Genomic DNA, 16373 nt, shown 5'->3' with positions numbered 1-16373 from the left:
AGTCAGAGTTGTATATTGCATTTCAAAATAGATTTTGATGAAACCAACCACAGTATTTCAGATCCAACAAATTGAAATTCTGATGGAGAAAAATGTCCAGCTAAATGAGGTCCCGAAGGCACAATTGTAACCAATTTTAACTAAAAGGAAAAATTGAGAACAAAAAGATGTGTGGATCATGGCTCTCAACCTGCTAACATTCAGGAAGCTATGAAGTCCTGGCTATTCCCAACCTACCTCAGTCCTCATCTAAGCCTGCTTGAGTTCTCTCTAAAGCTCTAATCATCTTGACATCAGTTTTACAATATATAGCACCATAATGATTACATTTGCAAAGTGTTTTCAGCATAAGTTTACCTCAAAAAAAGGCATAAACAGAACATACTATTTTAGCAGAAACTACCATATTATAAACACTCTTTTCATTGTTCTACTGTGACCTCTAGTGGCATGACACCAAGCTTTGCAATTCTGCCAGATGTAGAAAACAATTTCTACATGCTTCTTCCACAGCATCAGTTTGGCTCCTGTTGTGTTTTGATAGCAACTCTATAGTTTATATTGCAGTTTAACAAGGATATTTGTGGACTTCAAGTCCCAGGACTCCCCAGGGAGCATGACTGGCTAGGAAATTCTGGGACTTGAAGTCCACAAGTCTTAAAGTTGCCAAGGTTGGACACCTCCAGACTAGAACCCTAAGTTTCTTTGCAACCTGACATCTTAGTCTGACATCTTAACCACTACCACACTGACTCTCATCATAGTTTTTACCTAGTTTATGGCATTCTGTGTCATTGATGCATATCTTTGCTAAAGATGTGCACAATTGTTGCATTTATGATTTTCTATTTTCAGAAGGAAAGAAGGCAGCCTATGCTTCATTTTTAAAGAATAGTGCATATATAGTATTTAGTTGTTACATTTTAAATCCTTTTTCGCCCTCCAGGAGCACAAATAATTCTCCTTCCACAACCAAAGTTTGCGGAAGTCTCCAGAATGTCTCACAATCTGCAGAGAATGACTGGCCCAAAGTCACTCAGTGAATTTCAAGGGTTGAGGCCAGCTTTAAACCATGGTTTCTTCTCTAATTCCTAGTACATCTTAACCACTGTGCCCACTATCATCATAGTCCAATGAAAAAAATCCGAGATTCAATATTTTGCTTCTCTAGGTAAAGGTGAAAAATACTCCTAAGTTATTGCAGCTGGTATGGAACTGCATTTAGTGGATACGGCAGTGTATTGGTATGTGTAACTGGAGAGCAAAAATACCCTGCATTGTTCACAAGTGAGAACACAAATTAAGCCTCCTCCATATTTTTCTTCCCTCAGCTGCTCTCAATCAGAGATTAAACTGATAGGTCAATAACACTTTTGATTCTGGCCCTCTTAAACTGAGAACTGTATAGTGTGTAGAAAATAGTAAAAACTTCAAATGTGAATATTATGGAAAACTGTTGCAGCAGTTTTTATTTGGCATTCAGTGTTAATTTGGAAAATTCCACCGTTGGACAAAATATTTAAAGCTTCCATAGCCCATCTTTCTATTGTGGCCATGGTATTTTAGCTTATAGTCATTTACCTGGAAATAAATGTAATTGATCCCCAGTCGGATTTTTGAATAAGACATCATTTGCACTGATAAATGTCTAGTGGCATTTGGTATGACTTTAAAAAAAGCAAAACAACAAAAGAAAAATTTAATAGACTTTTTAAAGGCAATGGTGAGGAGTAACGTTTGAACTTTTCCATTTCAGTGTACTGCTGCTTAACATATGCTTCTCAAAGTTGTTTTGGCACTGCGAGAAAAATAAACTCAAAACAAATGAAGTGATATTGCAGCATTTGAAATTATTAAAACTACTGATCTTCAGATTTACACTAAAGCTCAGCCATTTAATTTTTTTAAATGAAATTCAAAGCATAAAAATGGAATCTTATGTATCTTTTGGATTTTTTTAACTACAAGATTGCTGTTAAACTTTTTATTTTAAATTGTAATTTTGGAGAACACTGCCTTGAAATAACAAACTTTTTTTCCTCCAAAGTATTACTGCTCTGGCCTACTTTTGTGCTTTACTGCCCAAAGCTGTATCTGTATTTGGCCATACGGATTAAACCTTCTCATGGTTTAAGACGACTTACTTCCAACACAACAGAAACTGACTCCTTGAAGTAGAAGTAAGTGGGATTCATTAAGATCACTGCCTAAATGGCATGAAATCAGTACAGATAGCCCTTGCCTTACAATCGTTCATTTATTGATTGTTCGAAGTTACAATGGCACTGAAAAAAGTGACTTATGACCGTTTTTCACATCTATGACTGCTGCAGCAATCCCATGGTCACATGTTTAAATTCAGACAACTTGCACATATTTATGACAGCTGCAATGTTCTGGGGTCATGTGATCAACTTTTGCAACAAGCAAGGTCAATGGGAAAGCCAGATTCACATAATTGTGTTGCTAACTTAAACAACAGCAGTGATTCATTAGGGTTCAAACAGCTTCAACAGGCTTCAAATAAAGGCCAAAAGGTAAAAGAGCAGATTTTTTTTTGCTTCAGTCCATTTTCAGTCCATCTTTCAGTATATTATATACTTTATAACATTTATAACATATACATATATATATATATATATATATATATACACACCCACACACAGACATATATATACACACACATAAAAGAAGCAGACATACTGCGAACTCTGGAACTTAAGACTTTAAAATTTTAAAAGAATTACAATTTTATTATACTAAGCTTTCTTCAGCTATCTGCTGACATCGTCAGGGTATTAAACTACCGTTAGAGATCTCTCTACCTTTATATGCCAATGGTAGTTTATCTGTAATGGTAGTTTAATACTCTGACGATGTCAGCAGATGGCTGACGAAAGCTTAGTATAATAAAATTGTAATTCTTTTAAAATTGTAAAATCTTAAGTTCGCAGTATGTCTGCTTCTTTTTTTACTAATATACCTGGAACTCGTATTTTTAGAATAGTTTGTAATATATATATATGTGTGTGTGTGTGTGTGTATGTATATGTATATATGTGTGTGTTTGTGTGTATGTATATGTATATGTATATATATACATATATAGACACACACATATTTATATTTATATACATATACATACACACACACATATATATATACACATATATACACAGACACACATATATACACATATAGACGTTATATATTAAATAGAAGACAAAATTTTAGTTGGCTTTTCAGTTATTCAATCCAGATTTTTAGGGATGGTTTACACAGTTCTGGAAATCTCCAAATCAGACACAGAAAGAGACATAGACACGTTCGCCCTGCGCGAAGGTTCAACGTTTCGCTGAAGCAACCGCCGCCGCTGGTCGTTCGGCTCGGGTTCTACAAGCGTTTAAGGCCCGCCCTGGTTGTCCTGGAAACGGAGCATCGAATCCCTTCTCTCGAATTTGCCCTGCGATCTGCCCCCTCCCTTCGCGCTCACTTTCTGTTCGCTGGCCTCGCTGCCTGAACGAAATTTGCTGTGGGTCCCGCGCTCCGCCTCTCCAGTCGGCGGGACAGTCTCGCGCATCCCGGGCGGACGAGACAGAGAGAGAGAGGGAGCTGCGAGGGGTGCAGCAGCTTCTCTTTTCGTTCCCTCGCTGCGTCTCTTCCTCCGTCTCCCTGCAAGGGGACGCCTGCGGATGGGGCATTCCTGGGCCTGCCGGGGGAAGCGCTAAGGGTCGGAGGGCTGGGGTGGGGGGGAAAGAGACGGGGAGGATGAGCAGCTACTTGGAGGAAAGGCTCCGGGAAGCTGCTGCTTTAGGCAATCTCGAGGAGGTGCGGATGCTGGTCCGTAACGGGGTGGCGTTGAATGCTCAGAATGAGGTTAATGGCTGGTAAGGGGCCCCTCTTCCTTTCTCCCTCTGCCTCCGGGCCGGGCTCCTTCGTTTCTCCAAACGGGGGGCAGACGGCTAAGGGCTCCCCTCTCCCCACGTTTCCAAGGTGCAGCAACATGCCCGTTGCTCGCCTTTATTCGCCCTGGAACTCCAACGAATTGCGTGCAAATGGATGGAGTGTGGCTTCCTCCAAGAGCACCCTCACTTATTTTCCTTCTTTTGGCTTCACCGGCCTTCCCTTAAAAATAGGCGAGACTAGTAAGAGGTTTTTTTCTCCCTTAGACTAGGTTGCTTAATTATGGTCCCCCACCTCCCACCCGGAGGTGAAATGGGAAACAACCACCTCGATTACCAAAACCAGCAAACCAGCTGCAGAATTCTCACCTAATTTTTTGAGCTCACAATGTGTTCCTGGGATCTTAAGCAAGGAGGAGACTCTTAAAAAGTTTGATTTTAGGGACACCTGGAAGATAATTTGCATTGAATATCTTACAGGTCATCTTGACTTAAAGCAGTGACGTCCAAAGTTACAACGGCACTGAAAAAAGTAACTTATGACCGTTTTTCACACTTATGATCGTTGCAGCATCAACATTGAAACACTTGGCAATTGGCATGTATTTATGACGGTTGCAGTGTTCTGGGATCATGTGGACACCTTCTGCAACCTTCTGATAAGCAGAGTGGGGAAGCCAGATTCACTTAACCATGATACTAACATAACTGCAGTGATTCATTTAACAACTGGCAACGAAGGTCGTAAAATGGAGCGAAATTCACTTAAGTGTCTCACTTAGCAACAAATTTTGGGCTCAGTTATGGCTGTAAATCAAGGACTACCTGTACAGTGGTTACTCACCCTAACCATATCTATATGGTTGCCACCCATCTCAACCATTCTTAAGAATAACACCATTCTGTCTTATTTAAGAGTGCTTTATGGCTCCAATGTGGATCACTATATAATAAATTCCCCAATATTGTCAAGATTATATTATATAGATAGAGGTAGTCCTCAGATTACAACTACATGTTTAATGACCATTCAAAGTCATGACGGTGCTGAATTAGAGCAGCTTAGGTATGATCCTTGGTGGTGTGGCTATCACAACACTCCACATGACCATGATTCTGGAACTTAACAACTGGCTCAAAATTACAATTGTAGTGATCACCATTTGCAATCTTCCCTGCTGGCATAAGCAAAGTCAATGAGGAAACTGAAGGGAAGTCCAAATCATCTCATTCTAGCTGCTTTGTGGCATGTCCATCTGTACTCCATAGCACTTGCCCTATGTAGCACGTCCCTTTGGCACCTGCCCACATTCCATAGCACCCACCTGTGGCTTCTGCCGCCTATAGCTCTTGTCCGCTGGCCTGCTTGCCTGGATTCCTGCCTCTTCCCACCACTGCTCACTTAACCCATGGGAACTTGCATAGTGGTAGGGGCTGCCAGGATTGCCATTACTAAGTGATACAGTCATGTCACATTGCACTAAGTGACAGACATTCTGATTCAAATTGCTGTTGTAATCTGAGGACTACTCATAGTCCTTAATTTACCAACCACTATTGGCACCAGCAACTCAGTTGCTAAACAACATGGTTATAAAGTGAAATGTAATGTGACTGTGACTTCTGACTTCCTGCTGGCACCCCCATTGACTTCATAGGAAAATGATGATTTGTGGCAAGAAAGCCTCTCTTGGATGACTGTCAGGGAGCCAGACAGAGATGCAGTTCACAGAATTCATTGCCAGAATTGCTGGGAGCTGTAGTTTGGTAATATATGCTCTGTCACAGTGATAGAAATGCTTGATAATTCACTTTTCTCTTATATAGGACGTGCTTGCATTGGGCATGCAAGCGTAACCAAACTCATATAGTTAAGTACCTGCTAGACAATGGAGCCGATAAGGGGATTTTTACAAAGAACAGAGATCTGGCAGCACATCTGACTTCAAAAAAAGAAATCAGAAAACTTCTTGGAGGTGTGCTTGATAACTTGAATTTTTCTTTCTAAAAATATTCAGTGGATCTGTCTTTAGAGCATAATGCTTGCATTCTGAGGTATCAGTGAAGTTCATAATGAAGGAGTAAGATAAGGAGAAAAGATTTATTCTTGCTTTATGTCTAAGTAATTTAAAAAAAGTTCACTTATGTTATTGTTAAACTTCATTAAAATATTGGTTTAATATCACCCCCATGATTCTTTCCCCCCCCTCATGAGTTCCTCTTCTCAGTAAGTTATAAAAGTTGTAGGCTTAGATTATCAGCCTGGCATGTTTGGCCATTATTATGCCACAGGTGCAACCAAAGCCCTGTACTCCAAATATGCTTTTGGCATTTTGTGCAAGCTTGGATCCTTAATCTAAATATTACCTTGGAAGTTAACCTACCTGGGAAAGTGATTTTATCTTTCCATTTATTTATTTCAGTGATTTGTATATGGCTCCCTGTCTCATTTCTGTGATTCTGGGTGTAAAACATTAATTAAAGCCATAATAATCAACCCTTTCTCCTGAAGATAAAAATAACCACAACAACATTAATATAATGATCAGAGGTTTTCAATGTAACATGCTTCTGTGGTACAATTGGTTCATTTAATGTCTCAGCACGATGCCAGAGGGAATGACCAAGTGTTTTTGAACACCAGCACAATCAGCAGTGCCTCTGAATCTCGGGGAGGGATGGTGTTCCATAAGACGGGCATTCAGACACTAAAGGCATGCTTCCTGGATTGCATTCTGTGACACTTTAGGTACAATTCTGTGCCGCTGGACATTTGGATGTTATACACATGGGCATATTTCTCTGTTTTATCCTCTGCTTCCAATTAAAATACACCAGTGCAAGACTCCTATTCTTAACCAAGCATTTGCCACTGTAGCTCCATGTATGGGTCCTGTACAGGTAGTCCTCGACTTACAACAGTTCATTTAGTGACCGTTCAAAGTTACAACGGGACTGGAAAAAGTGACTTATGACCATTTTTCAGTTACGGCCTCTGCAGCATCCCCATAATCATGTGATCAAAATTCAGATACTTGGCAACTGACTCATATTTATGAAGGCTGCAGTGTCCCAAGGTCACATGATCCCCTTTTGTGATCTTCTGACAAGCAAAGTCAGTGGGGCAAGCGGAATTCACTTAACCACATTACTAACTTAAGTGCAATGCTTCCCTTAACAATTGTGGCAAAAAAAGTCGTAAAGTGGGGCAAACTCACTTAACAAATGTTTCACTTAGCCACATAAATGTTGGTCTCAATTGCGGCCGTAACTCGAGGACTACCTGTATTTCTCTTGCATTTAAACTGTTTGCTGTTCCTTTGCAGTTAAAATGTGTCGCTCGAAGTTGAGGTATAATTAGTTCTGCTGATTCTGGAAAGCATGGGAGTAACTATTCTCATAGGAGGTAGTGGTTTAAAATATGTTTTATTTTATTTTCTCCCAATAGTTCCTGAAATGGAAGGTGGTGATAATCAAGAAGTGAATAACTTAAAGCTGCTGAGTATGGCAAACTATCAAACCAATGAATCATTTCCAGGGACTTGCAATCAAAAAGGGGATGATGCCACTCCTATGGCTGCTCCACCCAAAGAAAACAATGCTGCCATACCTCATTTATCTGCTGGTGATACTAGCCTTTGTTTATCAACAGTTCAGGCAGAAAACAATAGCATGGCCATTTCTTTGCACAAAGAAACCGAACTCCCTGGGAAACACTTTTGGGTTGAGGAGCTCATTTCATCCGTGGTTGCAGAAGCATCCGAAGATATAAAGTCTAGAGTTCAAAGCTCTTGTCCCTCATTTTCTTCATCTACACATCACAACAGAGATCACTTGGCTTCGTGTCCATCTACACAACATATGCCTAACCAAAAAAATGGTGCCACAGTGGAGGCAGAGTCAGCGTTACAGCCACTGTTTTTCAATGGAACTTTTCCATGCAATATGCATGGTACTGAAAACTTTTCAAGTAATGTTTCTTTATTATTCTTCATAGGTTGTTTAGCAGGTTTGCTCTTCCTCCAATGGGCAAGCAACCATGATAAAGCAGGGGGGTTTGGATGGGCACTAGGAGAGGCAGCAATAGTTCTAGGATCCCAGGGCGCCTTGGGAGTTCAAGGTAGTCTTTGACTTAACAACCATTCATTTAACGACCGTTTGAAGTTACAACCGCACTGACAAAAGTGACTTACAATCGTTTTTCACATTTGTGACTGTTTTTCATGACAGTTACAGCATCCCCACAATCACCTGATCAAAATTCAGATACTTGGCAACTGGCCTGTATCTAATGATAATTTCAGTGTCCAGGGGTCATGTGATCACCTTTTGCAACCTTCTGACAAGCAAAATCAATGGGGAAGCCAGATTCACTTAACAACTGTGTTAGTAACTTAACTGTAGTGATTCACTTAACAACGGTGGCAAGAAAGATCATAAAATGGGGCAAAACTCACTGAACAAGTGTCTTGCTTAGTAGTAGAAATTTTGGGCTCAATTGTGGTTGTAATACAAGGACTACCTGTATTGATGGTGAATTCCTTTTTCCTTTGTCCGCAATCTTATTATCAGTTTGCCATAACAATCAGCACTATATTTCGGTCTTCATTTTCCCATTACATGCTAAGGTAAAGTCTGTCTCAAGTCAAGTTTGACCCCCAATGATGGATATGGCCACTATACAGCAGTGTATTTGGCATTTCCTTCTTCAGGGAAGCCCTGCCCTCAGTATCTCCAGTTTCCTAATTTAATCTGCAGTTAATCTCTTCTGTTAACCATAATTTTCTGGAATCATTTCTCTCTTCTGTTAATGAAGGACATAGTTCAAAGAAAATGATTTGGGGATTACAGAGAATTTATCACTTTAGTTCCTGTACTTCTTAATGAGCTTATTTATTTCATGTGAATATATATGTTTTCCTCCCCATATAAAGACACAGAATTGGTGCTTAAAGTAAGAGTTCAAAATCCTAAAGAATATGACTTCATTGAAATTGAACTGGACAGAAAACAACTGACTTACCAAGATCTGCTCAATGTGTGTTGCTGTGAGCTGGGAATTAATTCTGAACAAGTGGAGAAAATTAGAAAATTACCTAATACATTATTGAGAAAGGTAAAACACAAAGATTTTCTTTTAAACATTTATTTGGTGACATTAAGTGTTAAAAATTGCTCACTATCCAAAATAGTACATAAGAGACATGGAACTAGCAGTTGTTATTATTGTGACGTACAATTGATTTTTTTTAATTAATTAGATAGTGCAGAAAGAATTAACATCCTACATTTTAATGTGTTGCTGTCTAAAAAGGCTTTAGGATCAGTTCAGAATTTCTCATGCATGCCAACAACTACTGCGTGCAAGAATATTCCTTGCCAGGATAACAATACAAGAAGAAATCCTTCAAACAACAGTTAGAGACAGAATCTTTCGCTCTATGTGCATGAGCATGTTTGTGAATCAGCAAAAAAAATATTTTGAGTGTTCCTTCAGCCTCTGGTTTTCAGCATGAAAGCCTTCAGACTTCTCAGTAGAGAAGAACAGTTTACTTTCAGGAAGTGAGCATAAATTGTATCTTAAAATTAATGCAATTCATGTAGCACAATTCTGGCTGGAGTGTCAGTCCAGAGACAGGCCAGTTAAGAGTTCCATACCATGGAGAACCTGGATGGTGCTCAATTGGGACAGAAGTAAGAGCTGACCATTTAAATGTTGGTTTATAGTATATGGACTTTAAGATTTAAGCACTTGTTGCAGTTCACTGCCCTGAATGCTGTGGGTTTTTTTCTCCCTGCTGCTATTATTATTGTATGTAAAGTTTGTATAGAAGATCGAAGCATGTAATGAATCAATAGTTTTTGATAAGAATTGTACCAAATGCTTCTTGCTGTTAGTCAGCATAATGTGGAATACAAGTTTGTAAACCCAAACGAGCACCTCAGAGCGTTCCACCAGTTAGTTGCTAGGAGCATAATCAGCATTTATCTAAAGCAATTGGCTGATCTGTATTAGCAAGGGCCAGGGATAAAAACCAACCAACCAACAATTATTTTTTCATGCCAAAGAGGGGGGAAGGCCTGTATGGCATCTGCTGTTCACAGACCACCTATTTCGTATGTACAAGCAAGAGTTGAGGTAAGATTCAGTTAAGGATTCTTGCAAAAACAATCATTTCTGAACAATTGTTTCATTGTTTTTAGCATTATGGGTTTAATTAGTAACTTGAAATCCATGTTGGAAAATATTTCGCTCATCCAATTTAAAAAGCGTACCCAGCCAAGTTTGAATCATGCAGTAAAGAGTTTTAGATGAGCAAACCCCATTGGTCTTCTTTCCCATTCTGAGATTCTGCCAATGCTCTTCCAATTATACTATCCCATGTTTCATCCTCAGTCACTTCAGCTCTCAGAAACAGTTTTCAGAGTAGTGCTTTAACTATGTATAGACCAATAGAGCAATAAAGAGGACGGGATGGAAAAATCAAACAAACTGCTAGGCTTGTTTCAGCAGAGTAAAATAAGGGAAGCATGGAAAATGGTTGGCGGTTTCTCCCCCTATCCTTATTATCTGCCTGATCAGGAAGTAAAAGGACCTTTGCACCAGAATGATATAGATTATTTGTCTGATTTTACAATGCCTTTTGCCCTTTTTACTGTTGAAGCACTGTTTGACCTCCTTAATCTGACAGATCTGCAACCTTCTCATATCTACAGGATTGCATCTGTTTATGTGCACAGGCACATGCAAAATAAAATTGGCTGGCTCACTGCTTATATGTATATAATATGTATACCTAAATATTTTTGGTTACTTTTTATACTTAAACTTTAACTCATATCATAAGCCAAGGAGCTAAACTATCTTTTTGCAAGATTTTATCTCCTCTTCCCAGGATTTGCAGACTCGGTAAAATAGAGCTGTATGCAAGCAAACTTCTCAAACAGGATTTCTTATTCCTTGTTTTAATACTAGTAATTAGCTGTTTCTGCATTGAGCTGATTTGCTTAAGCAGCCCTGATTCAATTATCCAGGTTCATCTAGCACTGCAGGTCATAACTTATGAGTTGCCTGCATGTCACCCCCAATAAACCTGAAACTTATTATGAAACAAATCTTGTGAGATTTTTATGTGAAAATGATCAAATGCTACTGATATAAGGATTTGGGATTTTCTTGTTAGACTTTCACAAAATTTGGGTGATTTAGAGGGAGAGTTTTTCACACACTGGTCATACCTGAGGGCAGAAAGGTTGACAAAACATATTACAATTTTGGTCTCTGAGCCAGAATAATCCAGTTCCTACCTAGATGCTAAACTCAAAACTGAGCAAACTGCATAATTTATCACTGCAGCGTGCAAGTCTGGTGCTTCAGTAATTTATATAAAGGGTAGCACATATAACTCTTAGCCTTTAATGTTCCATTTCTAATGAAGAATTTGCATCAATTGACAAGGTGCAAGTAAAGCAATGACAAGTCTAGACAGACTCCATGCTCTCAGAATAGCACTGGTAATTGGGATATTTCATTGAGCTTAAGTACATTCAGATGAGAGAATTTTGCATCCCTCTTCACACTAAATATATACTAGTTCCAGGGACGTGGTGAAAAGGGAGCTTCATAAAAGTTCTTTGGGTTTAGTCTGTAATATGGATTAGTATAATAAATATGGAATGCTTGAACAGTTCCTGAAGCTTAAAAGAACATTTTTCATTAACTGAGATTCTTAAGGTAGTATTAAAGTAATCCATCATCTTAATGCAGTCTCTATTACCTATTTTATTATTAGGTTTCACAGTTTGAAGCTGCTTTAATAATTTTAAAAAATATTACTTCTTTTCTCCTCCAAGGATGAAGATGTGGCCAGGCTTCAGAATTTTCAAGAGCTGGAGCTAGTTTTAGCGAGAAGCATCACATCTTCTCTCAGAAATGCTGCAGTAACAACACTGATAGAAAAAACTTGCTACAACATCAAGGCAGCCAACCTGATATATTGAAGTTTAGGATTTACAGGAAGGATAGTCAATATTCTATTTTAAGCTATTAAAGCTAATTTTTAAAATTTTATATATTTTCAGTTAAGATGCAGTACTTTGTGTTTGTACTTAATATTGTTGGAGTTAACACTAAATTCCTGATCAGTGTAAGCACACCAGAAATCTGTCATAACTACTTCTCCATATGCAAACCAAAAAATCCTGACTAAAATGATCACAGCTCTTTCATTAGCAGGTTCTTGTTCCCTTAGACAATTACTCTGATCCTGTTGGCATAAGTTAAATCTGTTATACAGTGGTACTCCAGTAGTCATCATTACTTGGTTCCAGGAGGTGTGAAGAGTACTAAAAATAAGTATCAAATAAACCATGTGACTAACGTGTCATCTTTTGTTTCGGCTGGAAATAGTAGTGAGTCATGAGGCAGCCAACACCAACAAGTTCTAGAATTACAGGACAATTTTTTTGCACCAAAATGCAAAAATGCATACCAATGATACATAGTCCATACCTCCCCTAGTGGTTTCATGTAGATCAGGGGTGTCAAACTCGATTTCATTGAGGGCCACATCAGGGTTGTGGTTGACCTGGGGGGGGGGACTGGGGAGCATGGCCAGGTTGATATTGTGTGTCAGGGGACACCTGTGGTGGCCTGGGCAGGGATGGTGGGAGTGGGGAGATCATTGTCCCCAGTGTAGGAAAAGTGAGACTAGGGTGAGCATCAAACCCTTGTACACCAGAGGAGCCTCGCCATCCCCCTCAGGCCATGTGGAGGACCCCTGGATGGCTATGCCGGCTGCCCAGGCAGCAGAGGGTAAGCGCCCAGTTGGCCTTCAAGCTCTCAGCGCTCTGGGACCCCCACAGTCCAGCCCAGCCCAGCCTCCCCAAGGGGGCCCTGGCTACACTTATCTCCTCAAGGCTACTGCTGTGCAAGGCTACTGCTGTGCTCACTCTCATTGGTCAAGTTGCTCATGGTGTGTGGGAGGCAAAGTTTGTGGGTCAGAGGGAGGCCCACTACCTCTCCTTGTGAGGAGACCCAGCTTTGTAACCAATGCATCCTCATTGATAGGATGGGAGACCACCAGGAGACGTCAGGAGGAGGGGACAAGGGGATGGTGAAAGGGCAACAGGGTTGCTGGTGGCCAAGTGCTAAGGCAGAACTTTCCTCAGACCCTCCCTCCCTTTCGTTATAATCTCCCTCCTTTTCCTTCTTTTTCCATTCCTTCTTTTTGTCTTTCCTTTTCCTTTCCTGACTCTTCTTGGATGCTCAAATGCAAAAGGAGAAACATTTCTTGATGCCTCCTTGCCTTCTGATCAAATGCCACTTTTGCTAGTAGTTTGTGGCCACTTACAGAACTGAGAACAAACCAGGCTCTGTTTATCCCATGCTTGCATTTAGTGGGGGCGTCCACAGACAACAGTACAGCAACTGTCAAAATGGTGGCTGTGATAGTTGTTCAAAGTTCCTGTTTTTTATGTGCAACAGCTTTAGCATTTAGTTGCTTTTCTATTAATACATAATCCTTAAAAGCGCTCTGCCATGGTCTAATTCAGATTGGAAATATAGCAAAGGAAAAACTTCCTCCCACTCAGCTCTGTCCTGTTTTCCTCACTGGAAATGGCTGTTTGCAACTTACAAGGAGGGGATACTTTCCTAAGAGCTCACAATTCAAGAATACCAATGTACACATGAATGCTAATCTAATGTGCCTTTTATTAAGTGCACGAGAGATATCTCAGGATGGGGAAGGTGTGGGGGGGTAGTGATGGACAGGCCCTCAAGGCCTTCCCGACCCACCGAGATACCTCATCCTCCCTTCCTGCCACACTGGACTCACTTATCTTGCAAAGATCTGTCTCTTTTCTGCCAGTTTCTTTGCCTTTGAGGGAGGAAGAATAGAGTTGGCTTTTTGCGCTGAGAATGGACGCTCCTGGGTGCCATATCATCATGTGGGTCCAAGCACCCATCTTTTGCAGAGAATCAGGGACCCAGAAACTTTCATTCTCAGCACGAAAAGTGTTTGCAGTGCCTATCTATTGCCCCTCCCAACTCCTTTTCGCCACTGTGGCAGAGATGCTCTCTGCCCACTAAAATTTGCTGCGTATGGAGCTTCTACCCCATCCCGTGGCTGGAGTTGGGAAGGTTGTTTTGGAATTGGCCAGGCGCAGGAACCAACAATGTCAGTGGCCCGGGTGTGCTGCTCGCTCACGTGCGCAGACCTTACTGTTTGAGTGGAGGAACGAAGCCTTTGAGTGAGGAGGCATCGCGGGGCCAGGCCGCTCATACCCACATCCAGCCTGCCAGAGTTCACTGCGCCAAGGTAGGAATGAGACCCCGTTGTCCCATGGAGTCCGCCAGCATTCAAATGGGATGTCTCTGTGTAAATGGGTACTTGAAAACTGATCTTTTGAAGGCAATCCTGCTGCTGTGCCTCTGCTTTCTTCAGATCGGACCCAAGCTACTGGCGGTAGCAGCGGGAGCCACCTGAGCAGCCATGATTCCCCATTTCCCAGCCAGCCCCACCTTCCAGGCCAGCTGGTGCAAAGCCTTGCTGCTCCTCTCTTCCTCCTCCCCCCCTCTCAAGCAGCGATGGGCTCTGCAGGACAAAGGGGTTTCTCATTCCTCCCCTGGCATGGCAAGCTCTAGTGGGCTGGACGTGGATGTGAGGGGCCTGGCCCCGCAGTGTCTCCTCACTCAGTTGAAGGTTTTGTTCCTGCACTAAAACAGCAAGGCCATCATGGAATCAGAATAGGCCGGGGACAGGAACCAACGCCAGGGGCAGGACCCAATGCCATCTGTGGCCCAGGTGCGCTGTTTGCTTGCCTGTGCCCATTTGCTCGCAAATGCCTCATTTGAATTCAGGTAGGCTCCATGGGATAATGGGGTCTCATTCCTTCCCTGGTGAACTGGACACGGATGTGAGCAGCCTGGCCCTGTGGTGCCTCCTCGGTCACTTGAAGGCTTCGTTCCTGCACTCAAACAGGAAGACCTGCACGCCGGAGCAAGCAGCGCACCCCAGCCAAGGATGGCATTGGCTCCTGTGCCCGACCTTAGATATGACCCACAAGACTGCTCTGGAGCCAGCGAGGGACTGCCCAGCTGCCTTGGCTCTGCCCTGTGCATACACATAGGAGGCTGTGAGCACACATGGGTTGGCGTCCTGGGTGAAAGGGAGGCACTCAAAATGCAGCCAGCCTGTGGGAGAAGACGATCCCCAGGGACACCAGGTCCCACATGCACTCACTGCCTCTTGTCTGTGCACCTAGGGAGTGGGTCGGCCCCTCACTGGCTCCAGAGGCCCCACGGATCTAAGGTTGACTGCGTTCGGCCTGGATGGTTACCACTGGGTTGTAGATCAGCACCTGGTTGGCCTGGGCCAGTCCAAGGCACCACTGGCCGGTCCTTTGCTGTTTCCAGGGTGGCTCTGCAGACCACATCACGGGCTGGATCCAAGAATTTGGATCCAAGAATTTGGCTGGAGCCTTGAATTTGTCACCCCTGATGTAGATGTTAAAAAGGAGCAGTGAGAGGATTGAGCCCTGAGGCATCCCACACTGCAGATAAGAACCACTGTAAACCAGTGCCTCCTACAATCAACCCCCAAAGCCAGTCCAAATTAATATCATACTGTTTCCCCGAAAATAAGACCCTGTCTTATATTTTTTTGAACCCTGAAATAAGCACTTGGCCTTATTGCCATGCGCTCAAAAGCCCGATTGGGCTTATTATCAGGGGAAGTCTTATTTTGGGGGAAACAGGGTAGTCAATGGTATCAAAAGCCTGACAGGTTCAGGAGGGCCGGAATAGTTATACTATTACCTCCATTTCGAGCCCTCCAAAGGTCATCAAGTGTGACCAATGTGGTTGGTGTTGTGCCCTGGCCTGAATCCGGACTGAAGAGTCCAGATAATCCACTTCATCCAGGGTCCTCTGTAGCTACCTGCTAACATCCTCTCAATAACCTGTAAAAAGGTAAGATTGGAGACTAGACGAAAGTTGCCCAATATTGTGGGGTCCAAAAATGGCCACTTGAGAAGGGGACCACTGCCTTCTTCAGGGCAGGCAGTACCATCCCCTCCTGCACAGGCATTAAACACTGCTTGGATCCAACCATGTTACCTTCTGGGAGGTCTAGCCAGGAGGGACATGGATCGAGAACACAAGTGGCCTTGGTTCCACAGCAGCCAATTATGTTCACCTATTGTGCCTTCGCTACCAGCAAAATGGGCGCAGGGGCCAGAGGGAAGTGGGAAAGGAGGGGTACACCTCTTATCTTCTCCTGTGTCACACAACCTACAGGTTTCTGGGAAATAGAGTCTGAAGCTACTGATGCTGGAACAGCTATAATTTGTGTGAATTTTCTTTTATCAAATTAATTTGCCACCCATCTTGCAAGTCAAGGTGACTCTAAGCAGATTACGAGATAAAACACACAAACATTCAACAATGATGTGTTCTGAATGTTATTG

At 42.0% G+C, this 16373-nt stretch overlaps 1 protein-coding gene across 1 annotated transcript; it reads left to right on the top strand.

Annotated features, from left to right (window-relative positions):
- The first annotated feature begins 3768 nt into the window (after positions 1 to 3768).
- Positions 3769 to 11903, top strand: LOC139310495 (ankyrin repeat domain-containing protein 40-like). The gene is made up of 5 exons (XM_070934659.1): positions 3769 to 3887; positions 5730 to 5878; positions 7351 to 7854; positions 8837 to 9018; positions 11757 to 11903. Exons 1-5 carry the CDS (start codon positions 3769 to 3771, stop codon positions 11901 to 11903), a joined length of 1101 nt encoding a protein of 366 aa, XP_070790760.1.
- The last annotated feature ends 4470 nt before the right edge of the window (positions 11904 to 16373 follow it).

Source organism: Pituophis catenifer, unplaced genomic scaffold, assembly GCF_029215685.1.
Source record: "Pituophis catenifer annectens isolate HBS135680 unplaced genomic scaffold, rPitCat1.0.hap2 SCAF_2, whole genome shotgun sequence".
NCBI lineage: Eukaryota > Metazoa > Chordata > Lepidosauria > Squamata > Colubridae > Pituophis > Pituophis catenifer.
The sequence above is the reverse complement of the archived record's forward strand: the minus strand, read 5'-3'. Positions and strand labels throughout refer to the sequence as shown.

Coding starts and splice junctions, on each gene's coding strand:
- LOC139310495 (XM_070934659.1), top strand. CDS start 3,769: ATGAGCAGCTACTTGGAGGAAAGGCTCCGGGAAGCTGCTGCTTTAGGC. Junction 5,879..7,350: donor AATCAGAAAACTTCTTGGAG/GTGTGCTTGATA, acceptor TTCTCCCAATAG/TTCCTGAAATGGAAGGTGGT. Junction 9,019..11,756: donor CTAATACATTATTGAGAAAG/GTAAAACACAAA, acceptor TTCTCCTCCAAG/GATGAAGATGTGGCCAGGCT.